This window comes from Cuculus canorus, chromosome 4, assembly GCF_017976375.1.
Source record: "Cuculus canorus isolate bCucCan1 chromosome 4, bCucCan1.pri, whole genome shotgun sequence".
Lineage (NCBI taxonomy): Eukaryota > Metazoa > Chordata > Aves > Cuculiformes > Cuculidae > Cuculus > Cuculus canorus.
Genome location: NC_071404.1, coordinates 912,127 through 928,057, shown reverse-complemented (window position 1 = coordinate 928,057; position 15,931 = coordinate 912,127). Strand labels below are relative to the sequence as shown.

At 59.1% G+C, this 15,931-nt stretch overlaps 1 protein-coding gene across 8 annotated transcripts in view; it reads right to left on the bottom strand.

Annotated features, from left to right (window-relative positions):
• Positions 1-15,931, bottom strand: part of DYSF (dysferlin) — a 101,842-nt gene that overhangs the window by 57,992 nt on the left and 27,919 nt on the right. For all 8 annotated transcript variants that reach the window (XM_054065959.1, XM_054065964.1, XM_054065961.1 and 5 more), the window contains 15 exons: positions 14,848-14,963; positions 14,455-14,568; positions 12,752-12,929; positions 11,800-11,924; positions 10,676-10,782; positions 10,096-10,288; positions 9,156-9,311; positions 6,920-7,051; positions 6,225-6,391; positions 5,604-5,718; positions 5,385-5,490; positions 4,644-4,786; positions 3,600-3,773; positions 1,743-1,836; positions 706-783 (listed from right to left, as the gene is read on the bottom strand). In XM_054065959.1, coding sequence (XP_053921934.1) covers positions 706-783; positions 1,743-1,836; positions 3,600-3,773; positions 4,644-4,786; positions 5,385-5,490; positions 5,604-5,718; positions 6,225-6,391; positions 6,920-7,051; positions 9,156-9,311; positions 10,096-10,288; positions 10,676-10,782; positions 11,800-11,924; positions 12,752-12,929; positions 14,455-14,568; positions 14,848-14,963 — 1,998 coding nt within the window. The remainder of the gene's footprint in view (positions 1-705; positions 784-1,742; positions 1,837-3,599; positions 3,774-4,643; positions 4,787-5,384; positions 5,491-5,603; positions 5,719-6,224; positions 6,392-6,919; positions 7,052-9,155; positions 9,312-10,095; positions 10,289-10,675; positions 10,783-11,799; positions 11,925-12,751; positions 12,930-14,454; positions 14,569-14,847; positions 14,964-15,931) is intronic.

Below are 15,931 nucleotides of genomic sequence, written 5' to 3'. Positions count from 1 at the left end.
CCATCCTGGCCAGATCCCTCTGCAGATCCTCCCTGCCCTCCATCCATGGATCCAGCCTGGCCAGATCCCTCTGGAGATCCTCCTGCCCTCCATCCATGGATCCATCCTGGCCAGATCCCTCTGGAGATCCTCCTGCCCTACATCCATGGATCCAGCCTGGCCAGACCCTCCGCAGATCCTCCCTGCCCTCCATCCATGGATCCAGCCTGGCCAGATCCCTCTGGAGATCCTCCTGCCCTCCATCCATGGATCCAGCCTGGCCAGATCCCTCTGCAGATCCTCCATCCATGGATCCAACCTGGCCAGATCCCTCTGCAGATCCTCCTGCCCTCCATCCATGGATCCAGCCTGGCCAGATCCCTCTGCAGATCCTCCATCCATGGATCCAACCTGGCCAGATCCCTCTGCAGATCCTCCTGCCCTCCATCCATGGATCCAGCCTGGCCAGATCCCTCTGGAGATCCTCCTGTCCTCCAGCCATGGATGAGGTCCCACCACCACACTCTATGGCCTTGTGACCGGCCTCCAACTGGATTGAGCTCCATCCCCCTCTCCTCTTCCAGCCTGGCCACCTGGTGAGCTTCTTCGTTGCGTGGTTGGTGACCACCGCCAGTGTCACATCAATAAACACCCCAACAATTGCTTTCCAGACCACCCCGTGATCCACCTCCACACCAACACATGGACGTGGGCTTCTGGCCATACCTGAGAAGCTGTCCTTGTCCATGGCGATCAGATCCCGAGCTTGGTACATGTAGCAGCGGAGGTGGTATCGGTTCCCACCTACAGGGAGGAGATGAGACACATCCCATGGAGATGAATCCAGGGGAACCGTGAGGATTCTACCTCTGGGAGGAGAAGAAATGTCCTCAAGTTCCACCAAGGGAGGTTTAGGTTGGATATGAGGAAAGATTTCTTTATTGAGAGAGTGGAGAAGCTTTGGAGGAGGCTCCCAGGGAACTGCTGGGGTCCCTACACCTGGAGGCCTTCAAAGCACGTGGAGATGTGGAGCTCAGCTTCAGGACATGCTTTAGTAGGCACAGTGGGGTCAGGCTGGTGGTTGACCCCATGGCTCAGCTGTTGGGTGGTGACCCCATGTCCCGGCTGTTGGGTGGTGTCCCCCTGGCCCGGCTGTTGGGTGGTGTCCCCATGGCCCTTCTGTTGGTGGTGTCCCCATGGTCCTTCTTTTGGGTGGTGTCCCCCTGGCCCGACTCTTGGTGGTGACCCCCTGGCCCGGCTGTTGGGTGGTGACCCCATGGCCCGGCTGTTGGGTGGTGTCCCCATGTCCCGGCTGTTGGGTGGTGTCCCCATGGCCCGGCTGTTGGGTGGTGTCCCCATGTCCCGGCTGTTGGGTGGTGACCCCATGGCCCGGCTGTTGGGTGGTGTCCCCATGTCCCGGCTGTTGGGTGGTGTCCCCATGGCCCGGCTGTTGGGTGGTGTCCCCATGTCCCGGCTGTTGGGTGGTGACCCCATGGCCTTTCTGTTGGGTGGTGTCCCCCTGGCCCTTCTGTTGGGTGGTGACCCCATGGCCCGGCTGTTGGGTGGTGTCCCCATGTCCTCGCTGTTGGGTGGTGTCCCCCTGGCCTGGCTGTTGGTGGTGACCCCCTGGCCCGGCTGTTGGGTGGTGACCCCATGGCCCTTCTGTTGGTGGTGACCCCATGGCCCAGCTGTTGGTGATGACCCCATGTCCTCGCTGTTGGGTGGTGTCCCCATGTCCCACCCTCCACCCCTTGGGGCCTTACAGTCAAATATGCAGGAGATGGTGGGTCTGTTGACACCAAAACTGAGGGTGGAGATGGATTTGCCATCATCGCTCTTGTCGTCTGTCACTCCCCCCTGCAGGAGAAAGCAAGGCAAGGTGGGTCATGCTGGGACCATGGCTTCTCCAGGACGAGGTCCTCCAAGGTGTCCACGAGGGCATTTGGTTTCCCCATGGAGGGACCTTCAGGCTCTTCTCCAGGAGGGCAGAGAGAACCGAGATCCTGACCCATGTTGTGCTTTGAAAGAAGAGGACACCACAACCAACACAGCTTGAAGGTCACCCGTCCCACCTCCCGGCGTCTCAACAGCCCAGAGCAGCGGTGGCTGCTCCATCCCTGGAGGGGTTCCAGGCCAGGTTGGATGGTTCTTGGAGCTCCTGATCCAGTGGGAGGTGTCCCTGCCCATGGCAGGGGTGGGACTGGATGGGCTTTGAGGTCCCTTCCCACCCAACCCTGTCCATGATTCCAAATCCTCCTCGACTGCCGAGACGCAGAGGGATGGAACACCCGCCTGGACCACAGAATCGTAGAACCACGGAATAGTTCCACCTATTTTGGCATCATGGACGGGGTTGGGTTGGAAGGGACCTCAGAGTTGGAAGCGACCTTAAAGTCTATCTAATTCCAACCCTCAAAAGATCCCACCAACAGGCCCCAGAGTTAAGGGGGAGAACCTGGGTCCCACCAGCAACCAAGAACCCCTTGAGATGGGACCAGCGTGAGCTCCGAGCAGATGCTGTGAGCTCCTTGTGTCCCAGAGGGGCTGCGGGGTTCAAACGTTGGGCAGAGGAGAGGACACGGGGGACGGAAGATGGCAGAAAGCCAAGTGGGGAAATGCCACAACCAAAAAGCAGCATATTGGGGTCTTTGTGCTGTGGGGATGGACCTCCTGGAGGTACTGGAGAAGCCAAAGGGTTATGAAACACCAGGAAGGAGAAACTACAGAGAGGGAAACAAAGAGCAGTGGCTGCGGGTGGGAGAGAACGAGCAGCAGGTCACAGGATGGGTTGGGTGGGAAGGGACCTCCAAGCCCACCCAGTCCCACCCCTGCCATGGGCAGGGACACCTCCCACTGGATCAGGGGCTCCAAGCCCCATCCAACCTGGCTTTGATGCCTCCAAGGATGGGGCAGCCACCACTGCTCTGGGCAACCTGGAGCCTCTTTCCCTCCTGGGAGCTGCTCTGAGAGCTCCCTGGAGCCTTCTCTTCTCCAGGGGGGACAACCCCAACTCTCTCAGCCTCATGGAGGAGGTTCTCCAGCTCTTCGATCATCTCCGTGGCCTCCTCTGGACCCATTCCAACAGCTCCATCTCCTTCTTACATTGAGGACTCCAGAGCTGGACCCAGGGCTCCAGGTGGGTCTCCCAGAGCGGAGCAGAGGGGCAGAATCCCGTCCCTCCGTGGTGGCCACGCTGCTCCGGGTGCAGCCCAGGACATGGGGGGGTTCTGGGCTCTGAGCGCACGTTGGGGCTCCTGTGGAGCTTCTCCTCCCCCAGCACCCCAAGTCCTTCTCCTCAGGGCTTCTCCCAAGCCATTCTCCATCCAGCCTCCACTGGGGCTTGAGATTACCCCATCCCAAATGCAGGACCTTCTTCTTGAACCTCTTGAGGTTCTCCCAGCCCCACTTCTCCAGCTTTCCCTCGTCCCTCTCCATGATGTCCCATCCTTCTGGTGTGACAACCACACCACTCAGCGTGGTGTCACCTACTGAAGGTGCCTTCAACCCTACGTTCTAAATCATTAATGGAAACACTAACAGCCCCCCCCGGGACGGTTCATGAGGGTCCCACCAAGTTCCCTCTCCCAGGCAGGGATTGGGGATCTGAGGTGGCTTCCTACCAGGGCTCCCTCCAAGGCGAAGACGGCGGCGGCGCCCGTGCGCTCCAGGGGCTCCATCCTGCGCCTCCAGCGGCGCCGGCGGAAGGTGTCGGTCCGGCGATACTTGAGGTGGAAGCGCCAACCAAAGAGCGAGGCGTATTCCCAACCTTCGCCATCCAGCTCCTCCTGCTTGTGCTGTGGGTGAGGAACACAGCCACGCTCGGACCCACCACCCCACGGCCTCTCCGCAGGGGACAGCAGTGGGATCTGAGCCTCGGGGCTCTCCAGGGGCAGCGTGGTGCCCATCCAAAGCTGATCTCAACTTCCTTGAGCTGCTCCAGGTGTCCCACCCCATGTTCTCCCCATATCTCTCCGGCTTCGCCAAGGATTCAACCCCCATCGTTCGGTCCTTGTGGTCAACCCCACTTGGAGAAGGCTTTCTCTGGGCTGGAGCTGCCCGTGCTGAGCAAGGAGGGGCCTCATCCTGCCCAGGTCTGGGTAGGACCAGGGTGTCCACCTTCCCAGCCTGCCCTCAGCTCGGCCACCGCTTCCCATCCCTCCTGGGCCACCACGGCTCTGCCACCACGGGACCTTTGGCCGTTGGTCACAACCCCATGAAGGCTTCTTGTCCCCAGAGCTGTGTCACCTCCCGGTGCCACCTGCTTCCCTCTGGAGTTCTCCAAGCTTCCCACCCACAAGGACCCCAAACAAGGGCTGGGAAGGAAGGAAGGAAGGAAGGAAGGAAGGAAGGAAGGAAGGAAAGTGTCTTGGAAGAGCGGCAGCAGCGCCGTGGTGGCTTCTGTAGTCCAATGGCACCACCTAGAGGGAAGCAGGACAAGGACCTGGGACCTCTGCCACCCCAACCCCCCCGAGCTGCTTCGTGGAGGTCCCCATCCCACCAAACAGTCCCATCAAGCATCCCTGCAGTGGTCCCACCTCTGGGAGATGTTGACCTCCATGGTGGAAACCACGGAAGCTGCTGCTTCTCCAGCACAGAGACCAAGGCCACCAGGTTCTTGAGCACCCAACCCGCGCTCTCCTTCTTCTCCTTGGCCCCCACCTTACCTTCCTCATGGTCTCCATCTGCGTGAGGTCCCTCCGGCGGAGCCGCACCCAGCGCCGTCGCCGGTTGGTGTGGTACATCTTCTCAGCCGGCACCCAGGCCTTGGGCTTGCGGTCCGGTGGGATGGTGATGCCATACTCCCAGCCTTGGAGAGAAGAGGACACCCGGGTGAAGGTGGGAGAAGACACCTCCCACCAGGGCCCTCTCTTCACGTACGTCCAAGTAGGAGTAGCTTCTAACAGCAGAGCTTTGGCCAGGCACAAGGTGACTCCCCAGACTGCTGGTCCACCCCGAGAACGACCCACCATGCTGCCACCCAACAGAGATGACCCTCTGGGGATGCCCTCGGGATGGACCATGGTGTCCCACCAGCTCAAAGTCGCAGCCTGGGACTCTCTGTCCTTCCTTCCTGCGGCAACCCCAACACTTGGGACCACCTTAGATGCTCTCTGGCTCAATGTTTTCCATCCGTCTTTGTCCAAAAGCCAGGTAAGATCTTCCAGAAGATCATCCTGACCTTTCTCCAGCAGCACGGAGAGCTCTGCCTTCGTGGCTGCCCAACCCCCCTCCAGGAAGATGGTGCCTCCAGGGCTTGACCACCTTCTGAAGCCAGTGGAGCATCTCCCATGGCCATGGAAGGGATGGTAGCCCTGATGTTGGGTGGGACCACGGTAGGAAACACCACGATGGGTGGAGAAAAGGAGATGAAGACATCACGGACACCCAAAAGTGCTTTCTGGTACCTTTCTCATCCACAGCTCTGTTGAGGTCGGTGTCCCACTCTATATCTTCCCATTTCCAGCCTGGAGGACACTCAATCTCCTCCTTGGGCAGGACCTTCTCCCCGTTCTGCGGGACGCAAAGGTGTTTTCAACCAAAGAGCGCCCAGTAGACACCTGGATCTCCCATGAGCCCCTTCCCGCGGTGGTGGCTCAGCCTCTAAATGTCCACTTTGCCCTCACCACGTCGCTGTAGGCTTCGGTCATGTGGATCCATTGGCCTCCAGGCAGACGGACCTGGTTCTCAAACACCTCCTCCACGAAGCTCAGGTGCCCGGCGTCCACGTCGTGGAGCAACCTGGAACCCCAGGGAGATACGGGTCATCAGGACCTCCCGGTTCTGCCCTCCCAACCCTCCGTGAGCAGCAGCACCGTCTCGTGTCCCCCCTTCTCTTGGTATCTCACTCTTTGCCTCCTGAACCTCTTCCACCCCCCTGAGGCACCAAGCGAAGCTCCTACAAGACCTCAGGTGAAGGCCAAAATGTAGACTTTAAATCCAATGCAAGAAGATGACAGAGCAGTCACCGTCCTCTCATGGCCCCACCGGGATCCCACCTCCAAAGCTCCTCCAGCAGCCTGGTGAGCTGAGTGCTGGGGCCACCATGGCCATGAGAACCTGCAGCACCCACCACTCAATGCACCAACGCTGTTGTCCACCAAGGATGGGGCCGGCAGAGGAGGAACCCCCATGGCACCTCAGACCTCCACCCAGCTTTTTGGTTGACCTTGCCATCAGCTTAGCTTCTACTCAGGCTTTTGAGGTGTCCACCAAGGCTTTGGTCTTCCCAGTAAACCATCACTCACGTCTTCTCCGGGCAGATGAACCAGTCTCCAGCCCAGGTCCAGCCCGTGGAGGGGCGGAAGCTGTCCTTGGGCAGCTTGATCTTGCCGGTGACATCCGAATACTTGGGGTAGGTCAGGCCGGTGGTGCCCCAGTTGCCCACCAGCGCCAGTTTGGTTTGGTTCTCGTACTGGGAGAGCGAAAGCCGAGAGGTTTGTGTGTGAGAGGCACAACATCACCTGAAGAATCCCTTCCAAAGACCACAAAGAATCCCCTCCTTCGTGGAGAGCCTCAACCCGAGGATGGACCTCTTGAGAAGAACCTAAATCCCCCACCAGCCCCATGGGCACCTCCAGCTTTCCACCCCAAAGGCAGAAGATGTGAAGCCACAATGTGGCTTTATGGCTTATGGGCAACCTTCAAGCTCAGCTTGAATGAAGCTTGGAGCAACCTCAAGGTGGCATTGCCCATGGCAGGGGGTGGACCTGGATGGGCTTTGAGGTCCCCACCCAACCCAACCCATTCCATGATGCTACCATTGTGGATGCTGGTGGAAACGGCTCTTTCTTCCCACGGTTGGTATGGGCTGATGTCACCATCACCTGGAAATGTCCTCCCCCGTGGTCCACCCATCTCCTCCCCTCCATGGTGGAGCTGCTGCCCTTGTCCCAGAAGGACAAAAAAAAGCCCTCTAGGGAGGTCCTCGCCAGATGCTCACGGTTTCGGCAAAGACGGAGAGCTTCCCCTCGGCAAATTGGTTGAACTCCTTCTCATCGATGGACAGCCCAAACCAGAGCAGGACTCGGAGCTGGGCCGGGATCTTCGGCCCCATGGTCTCCTCCTGGGGGTACTAAACACAACAACCGTGGGCAGCTCCAGGCCTGGAGGAGCACCTGGAGAGCTGCCTGGTGGAAAAGGACCTCAGCGTGTTGGTCAACAGTGGCTGAACGTAAACCAGCAGTGGCCCAGGTGGCCCAGAAGGCCAATGACATCATGGCTTGGATCAGCCGTGGGGTGGCCACCAGGAGCAGGGAAGGGATTGTGCCCCCGGACTCAGCTCTGGTGAGGCCACACCTCGAATCCTGAGCTCAGTTTGGGCCCTTCACTCCAAGAAGGACATTGAGGGGCTGGAAAGCATCCGGAGAAGGGAATGGAGATGGTGCAGGGTCTGGAGAACAAAGGTTATGAGGAGCAGCTGAGGGACATGGGGTGGTTTAGCCTGGAGAAAAGAAGGCTGAGGGAGACCTCATCACTGTCTACAACTGCCTGAGAGGAGGTGGTGGGGAGGTGGGGGTTGGGCTCTTCTCGCAGTGACGGGTGATGGGATGAGAAGAAATGGGCTCAAGGTGCCCCAGGGCAGGGTCAGGTTGGACATCAGGAAAAATGTCTTCCCCAAAAGGGTTCTGAGGCCCCGGCAGAGGCTGCCCAGGACGGTGGTGGAGTCCCCATCTTGGAGGGGTTTAGAAGCCGGGAGATGAGGTGCTCAGAGATGTGGTTCAGTGGTGGACAGGGACGGTTGGACTCGATGACCTCAAAGGTCTTTTCCAGCCTTGGGATTCTACGGCTCTACAGAAGAGCTCTGCTCGTGTCCTTGAGGACAACACCCTCCACAACTCCTTTCCCTCAGTCTTCTTCACCAGCAGGAGCTCCAGCTCCACCCCACCGAAGGCACAGAAGGCAAAGGCAGGGACGGGGACCTTGAAGAACCACCCGCTGTAGGAAAGGATCAGGTTGGAAACCATCTAAGATATCTGAAGGTGCACAACTCGCAGTTCAAGAAGGACCTGGAGCTGTTGGAGCGAGGCCAGAGGAGGCCATGGAGATGATCCAAGGGCTGGAGAACCTCCCGTAGGAGGCCAGGCTGGCAGAGCTGGGGTGGCTCAGGAGAAGAGAAGGCTCTGAGGAGACCTTAGAGCAGCTCCAGGAGAGCTGGGGAGGGGCTCTGGATCAGGGAGTGCAGGGAGAGGACGAGGGGAATGGTTTGGAGCTGCAAGAGGGGAGATTGAGATGAGATCTTAGGGAGAAATGTTCTCCTGGAAGGGTGTGGAGGCCCTTGAACAGAGCAGTGGTGGTGCTCCATCCCTGGAGGGGTTCCAGGCCAGGTTGGATGGTTCTTGGAGCCCCTGATCCAGTGGGAGGTGTCCCTGCCCATGGCAGTGGGGTGGATCTGGATGGGCTTTGAGGTCCCTTCCGACCCAACCCACCCCACGATGCTGTGATTCTACACTTGGGATGCGAGGCAGGGGGTGGTGGGTCCTTCAGGGATGACCTTGAGGAGCTTCAAAGCCCCGGTGGTCCGGGTTATGAGTTCTATGAGGAGCAGCTGAGGGATCTGCTGGGGTTTAGTCTGGAGAAGAGGAGGGGAGACCTCCCGGCTCCGCGCAGCTCCTGGAAAGGAGGTTGGAGCCACGTGGGGGTCGGGCTCTGCTCCCCAAGAACAAGGAGTGGGATGAGAGGAACCACCTCAGGTTGCCCCAGGGGAGGGTTACATTGGATACTGGGAGAAATTCCTTCACGGAAAGAGCGGTGAAGCCCTGGCAGAGGCTGCCCAGGACAGTGGTGGAGTCACCATCCCTGAAGGGGTTGAAGAAACATGTGGTCGTGGCACTTCAGGACACGGTTTGGTCGCACGGTGGGGTTGGGCTGATGGTGGAGACTGGATGAGCTTGGAGAACTTTTCCAACCTCAATGATTCCGTGAGCTCCACCAGAACACGACCAGGCTCTCCCTTGAGCTTGTGAAGGTTCCAAGGTTCCTTGTGAAGGAACCACCTTCAAGAGAGCTACACCTGAGGCAGGAGGTCCCCAAGCCCCGGCCACCCTCGGGTTAAGGTCACGCGGGGCGTTGGGATTCCACATCCCTGCAGGATTTTCTCTCTTTAGATCTATTTTTGAAGGAAAAATGATTTCAAATCCCATTTCACTCATCCAAACCCTCCCAAAAAGCCAAAGTACCTTCAGGAAGATGGTCTGCAGCTTCCCACAGTTCTTGCCGCAGCAGCTGGAGATGTTCCTGGAGAAGAGGACTTCCCGGGCGGGCACGCGGGCGTAGGCGACACGTTTGTCTCCTTGAAGCATCCAAATGACGATGTCAGGAAGGCTGTTTTGGGGCTGGAGAAGACAAAAGCCACCGCGTCCGACCGAGGGCTTCCAAATCAGCACATCAGTCATGGAGGGACGCAAGAGGTTGGAGAGCAGCCACGTCCCACGGCCAACCCAACCACCCGGAGTGAGACCAGGTGAAGCCAAACTCCATCTCAGCAGGTTCAGATCTCATCATGGTCTGGGCAGGGTGGAGCAGCTCCACGTGTCCCTAAGCCCTGTCCTTCTCAGCCAACCCAGGGTGGTGGAGAAGCTTTGGTTGAAGGGTTCCTGACCTTCTGAAGAGCTCTACCATCACCGAGGCTCAACAGCAACACCCGGCGCCTTCCCAACTCGCTTTGCACCACCACCAGGGGATGTGTTGGTGGTCATGTTGATGGTTGGACTCGATCTTAGAGGGCTTTTCCAACCCTCTCGGTTCTGGTTCTATGACGTGGGTGTGACTCTTCCGCGGTGGGGGAGGACTCCGCCTGCAGGAGAGGCAGCATCTCTCCTTCCCACCACACGTTGGGTGATTGATTCCTCTCAGCCGTCCCACCAGAAGAGGAGACAGAGAGCTTGGGAGCAACCACGGCACCACGGAATCATGAAGGTTGGAAAAGACCTCCAAGATCATCCAGTCCAACCATCAGCCCAACACCGCCCGTACCTTCTAAACCACCTCCCCGAGCGCCATGTCCACACGTTCCTTGAACACCTCCAGCACGGAGGGTCCACCACTCCCCTGGGCAGGGATTGAGGTCACCCAACCAAGGTGAGGGCGCAGCTCCTGCCACCACCACAGCAGCGTTACCTCCTCTGCCATGGCCTTCAGCCTGGACAACCAGTCCTCCGCCTGCTCCAGGGCCACCGCCAGGCTGGCGTCCTCGTGCTTGAGCTTCAGGGCGGCCTTCACGATCTGCTCCAGGTTGGTGCTGCGGAAGCGGTAGATGTTCTGGTCCAGGTGGGTGCTGCCCGGCTTCCCCAGGACATCGGGCAGGGTCAGGCTGAGGTGGTGGGACACACAGAGACACGGCGTTAGGACCTCCCTCATCTTCTCATGGAGGTTCTGCTGCCTTTGTCAGGTGGTTTTCCTCCTTTTCGACAAGTTCTCAAGGAATCACCACCGCGCTGAAGGTCCCTTTGGCAACACCGAGAGCAAAGGAGCTCCAAACCCCACTCCCCACGCTTCAAACCACAGAGAGGTCCAGACCTGGAGGAGGACGGAGGAGCACTGGAGAGTGGTGAAGGGTTGTCCCACCCCTCTGTGGAAAAGGAGCTCCCGGGAGGTGGGACCGGAGCTTGGGAGCAGCCCTTGTCCCTTCCACGTGGTCAATAAGCGCCTTGTGATAACCACCACAAGAAGGTCCACCATCCAACCCAACCCAAAGCACCTGCAGTGGGCGATGACGTCCTCCAGCAGCTGAGCACCCAGCACGTCCAGCTCACTCGGCGGGTGCTTGGCCTTGATGGCAAGGTGGACCTTCTCCAGGTTTGCCTCCTGCACGATAGGTGGGGAAGAGGAGTTGTACAGCGGGGACACCCCCAGCAGCCCACCCCACCCCACGTCCAGGAGCTTCCCAGCAAGCGCCTGGGGCTGCTCGTCGTGAGCAGAAACTCCAGGCCTGGGTCCCACCACGGCTCCGTGACTCTGGGTTTGCTCCTGTTGGAGTTTTTGGGGGGAAATGCCAGTGGGACACGGTGAGGAACCCCCCAAGGGCTCAGGGGTTGAAGAAAGGTCCTCATCTCCTGCACCTGCGGCTGTCGGCAGGTGGGACAGCAAAGCACCGCGTGGAGTGGAGATGGTGGTTCCTTTCCCTCCCTCTCTCCATGGGAGGAGAAGGACACTTGGACTCATCGGCTCATGGAATGGGTCGGGTTGGAAGGGACCTCAAAGCCCACCCCCTGCCATGGGCAGAGACACTTCCCATCGGATCAGGGGCTCCAAGAACCATCCAACGTGGCCTGGAACACCTCCAGGGATGGGATCTGGGGGTTCTCCTTGATGTTAAGTTAGAATCATGGAACCATGGAATGGGTTGGGTTGGAAGGGACTTCAAAGCCCAACCATTCCGCTCCCTGCCATGGGCAGGGACACCTCCCACCAGATCAGGGGCTCCAAGAACCATCCAACCTGGCCTGGAACCCCTCCAGGGATGGGATCTGGGGGTTCTCCTTGATGTCAAGTTAGAATCATGGAACCATGGAATGGGTTGGGTTGGAAGGGACCTCAAAGCCCATCCAGTCCCCCCCCTGCCATGGGCAGGGACACCTCCCACCGGATCACATTGCCCCAAGCTCCATCCAACCTGCCCTTGAGCACCTCCGGGGATGGGACATTCCCTTCTCCAGGCTAAACAAGTCCAACTCTGCCAACAGATGTCCCCTCCACCACACAAGAGTCATCCAACTCCAAACCCAACCCATCCTGGAGATGACCTCCGTTCCCCCCCCAATGCCCTCCCAGGTGGGATGCAGAAAGGAGGTGGACAATGCTCCTGAGCACCGGAGCACTCACCAGCGCGTCTGCCGCCTGCTGGAGAAGGTTCTGAGCGTCGGTTCGATGGCTGATGTCTTCCCAGAAGGACGACAAGACCACCACGGGCTTCACGTTGCCCCAGGGCAGGTAGTAGTACTGACAACCTGGAGGTCACAACCCCCACCGTGAGCTCCTCAGATGGAGGTGACCCCACCCCTCAGGACCACAGTGGAGATGAAGGTGGGCAGTGCAGCGCTTGGCCTTGGGCAGAAGCCCATCCCTCGGCTCTTGTGGGGCAGGAGGATGGGGGTTATGGTCCCCAACCCCACGTGAGACAAGAGCACCCCAAGGTCCAAAGGGACGTGTCCACCTCTGCGGTGGCAGCAGAAACCAGAAGGACAACCCCAGTGGGTTGAGGGCACCTCACCCCAAAGCCAGAGCCCCACGGGAGTCGGGGAGAGGCCACCCCAAAGCTCTTCCTTGAGGAAAAGTGGGGACCCTTAGCACCAAGGTGGTCCCCCAAGACAGCTTCACGCCAACATCGGGCAGAAGGAATGAGTCCTCCCTTCCCCGGTCCTCTCCAGTCACATCTTCTCCCTTCACAGCACGGCTGAGGTGGATAAGGACCTCTGGAGTTCATTTGGTCCTCGGAATCATGGAATGGTTTGGGCCGTAAGGGACCTCCAAGCCCATCCAGCCCCATCCCTACCACGGGCAGGGACACCTCCCACTGGATGAGGTTGCTCCAAGCCCCATCCAACCTGGCCTTCAACCCCACCAGGGATGGGACAACCATGCTAATCCCGCTTCACAGCATGGTTGAGGTGGACAACGGCTTCTGGAGCTCATCTGGATCCAACCTCTGCCCCAGCACGGTCACCTTGAGCATGGGACCCACATCCAGTTGGGTTTTGAATACCTCCAAGGATGGAGGCTCCAGCCCTTCCCCGAGGAGCCCATCCCCGTCTTTGGTGACCGCGGCGTCGCTCACCATCGAAGACGGCGCGGCTGTACTGCGTGGTGGAGGCCAACGGCAGACACGTGGTGTCAAACTTGTTGCCGTAGTTGCCGATGCTGACCTCGAACTGGATGGCATCGTCCACGTCTTGGAGCATGGTGGCCGAGTAGAAGGCAGCGAAGAGGGAGTACTTCCGGCGCCGAAGGTACTTCTGCAAGAGGAACGGGATTGTGGCCATGTGGAGACACCACCACCACCACCACGATGTTCCTACGGATGCGTCCTCGGCTCTCCCAGCCCCAGCGGCTCAAGGAGACCTCCAAGGTGGAGAAGTTTATGGCAGGGAAGAAAAGTAGATGTTGCCACCAGGGAATTTGGGGTGGGATGTTAGGAGAAATGCCACCAAGGAGAAGGGTAGAAGTTCCCGTGAAGAACGCAGCTGAAACCTCAAGAAATGAGCAAAAGAACATCTGTGGTGGCGCCCGAGTTGGCATTAGGGGTTTGTTGAAGTAAATCTCCCACATCTCCACGTCCACCATGATCTGCACCCCACCAGGCAGCAGATCTGGTGGAGCAAGATGGACACCTTGGGATGGGAACGCAGCAGGAGATACCTCCCAGGAGGTCACCGACCACTCCACCACTCAAAGGACATCACCTACCCAGGACCAAACCAACCATTGCACCACTGATGGGACAACATCACCTATCCAGGACCAAATCAACCACTCCACCACTCATGGGACAACACCTACCCAGGAGCGAACCAACCACTCCACCGCTGATGGGACACCACCCACCCAGGACCAAACCAACCACTCAACCACTGATGGGACACCACCCACCCAGAAGCAAACCAACCACTCCATCGCTGATGGAACACCATCTACCAAGGACCAAACCAACCACTCCATCACTGATGGGACACCACCCACCCAGGAACAGATCAACCACTCAACGGCTGATGGGACACCACCCATCCAGGAGCAAACCAACCACTCCACCACTCATGGGATGCCACCTACCAAGAAGTGAACCAACCACTCAACCGCTGATGGGACACCACCCACCCAGGAACAAACCAACCACTCCATCGCTGATGGAACACCATCTACCAAGGACCAAACCAACCACTCCATCACTGATGGGACACCACCCACCCAGGAACAGATCAACCACTCAACGGCTGATGGGACACCACTCATCCAGGACCAAACCAACCACTCAACCATGATGGAACACCACTCATCCAGGACCAAACCAACCACTGCACCACTGATGGGACATCACCTATCCAGGACCAAATCAACCACTCCACCACTCATGGGACAACACCTACCAGGGAGCGAACCAACCACTCCATCACTGATGGGACACCACTCATCCAGGACCAAACCAACCACTCCATCACTCATGGGACACCACCTACCAAGCAGTGAACTAACCACTCAACCGCTGATGGGACACCACCCACCCAGGACCAAACCAACCACTCCATCAATCATGGGACACCACCCACCAAGGAGAGAACCAACCACTGCACCACTGATGGGACACTATCACCTACCCAGGACCAAATCAACCACTCCATCGCTGATGGGACACCTCCCACCCAGGACCAAACCAACCCCTCCACTGGCCAGGACCACCACGCCCCCCTTCCCCTGGTGCCCCCATGGCCAGAGGGCCAAACCCAGAGCCCACCCGGTTGGAAACCCCATTGGAGACTCCATTACCTCCACCCGCAGGATGTCATCGGCGGAAATGTCCTCCACCTTCTGCTCCACGTGCTCCACCAGCTTGGTCTCCAGCTCCACCAGGATCCTGCCACGATACGCCACTCCCTCGCCCTTGGGGTAGAGCAGGAAGGGGCGTCAGGACATCGGCGCCCCTTCCTCTCGACCTTTGCCTGCGGAGAACTTCACGCTGGAGAAGCAAAACCAGGCAAGGGCTTCAAAGGTGGAGAGCGGGTGGGCAGCAGAGGACCATCAGGAGGTCTTTAGCCAGCGGGAAGAGCCGGGGGTAGAAAAGGCAGCGGGAGCTCCTGCTAACGAAGCCGCTTTGGGTTAATAGCGAGAAGGTCTGCTGGCGGTGGAGTTGAGGCCGTGCTGGCAAGAAGCCAAGGTCACCTTTCCCAAGTTGAGGGTCTCGTACGGATCGGGGAAACCGGAGAACTCCCGGGGGCTCCCGTAGAGGTTGACGTAGCACGGACCGAAGGTCGGCAGGAACCCAAGCCCATCGTCCACTGGAGACCACGGGGGAGAAGAGCGGTTAGACGGCCCTGAAGGCACCTCGGGGACGCGTCCCAGAGGGACCACACGCGTGCGAAGTGATGGAGGAGAAGATCCACAGGAGACACCAACTCAGAGCCCAGAACCCCCCCGTGTCCTGGGCTGCACCCGGAGCAGCGTGGCCACCACGGAGGGACGGATTCTGCCCCTCTGCTCCGCTCTGGGAGACCCACCTGGAGCCCTGGGTCCAGCTCTGGAGTCCTCAGCACAGGGAGGACATGGAGATGGTGGAGCAACTCCAGAGGAGACCACGGAGATGATGGGAGGGATGGAGAACCTCCTGTAGGAGGCCAGGCTGGGAGAGGTGGGGTTGTTCAGCCTGGAGAAGGCTCCAGGGAGACCTTAGAGGAGCTTCCAGAACCTGAAGGGGCTCCAGAAGAGCTGGGAAGGACCTTTTCCAAGGGTTTGGAGTGATGGGATGAGGGAGAACGGCTTTAAATTGGAGAGGGGGAAGATTGAGATTGGACTTTAGGAAGAAATTCTTCACGCTGAGAGTGAGAAGATCCTGGCCCAGGGTGCCCAGAGCAGTGGTGGCTGCCCCATCCCTGGAGGGGTTCCAGGCCAGGTTGGATGGTCCTTGGAGCCCCTGATCCAGTGGGAGGTGTCCCTGCCCATGACAACTGGATGGGCTTTGAGATCCCTTCCAACCCATCCCATTGACCTCATGCTGCTGGAGGCCTCCACAATGCTGGTTCTCAACCCACGTTGGGTCCTACCACCACTCACCTTCATGGAGGAGAAAGAGAAGGTGGATAAAGGGCCCACAGAGAGCTCTCCACTCTTTGGAATGGTCCCCCCCCAGGAGGACATCTCTCTGCTGGTGGCAACCAGCTCAGGAGATGGCCACCAGCCATGGAGGTGGCCCCGTGCTCCCCTTCCAGGAGAGCTTGGAAGAGAACGGCTCGGTTTGACGAACCCTCGA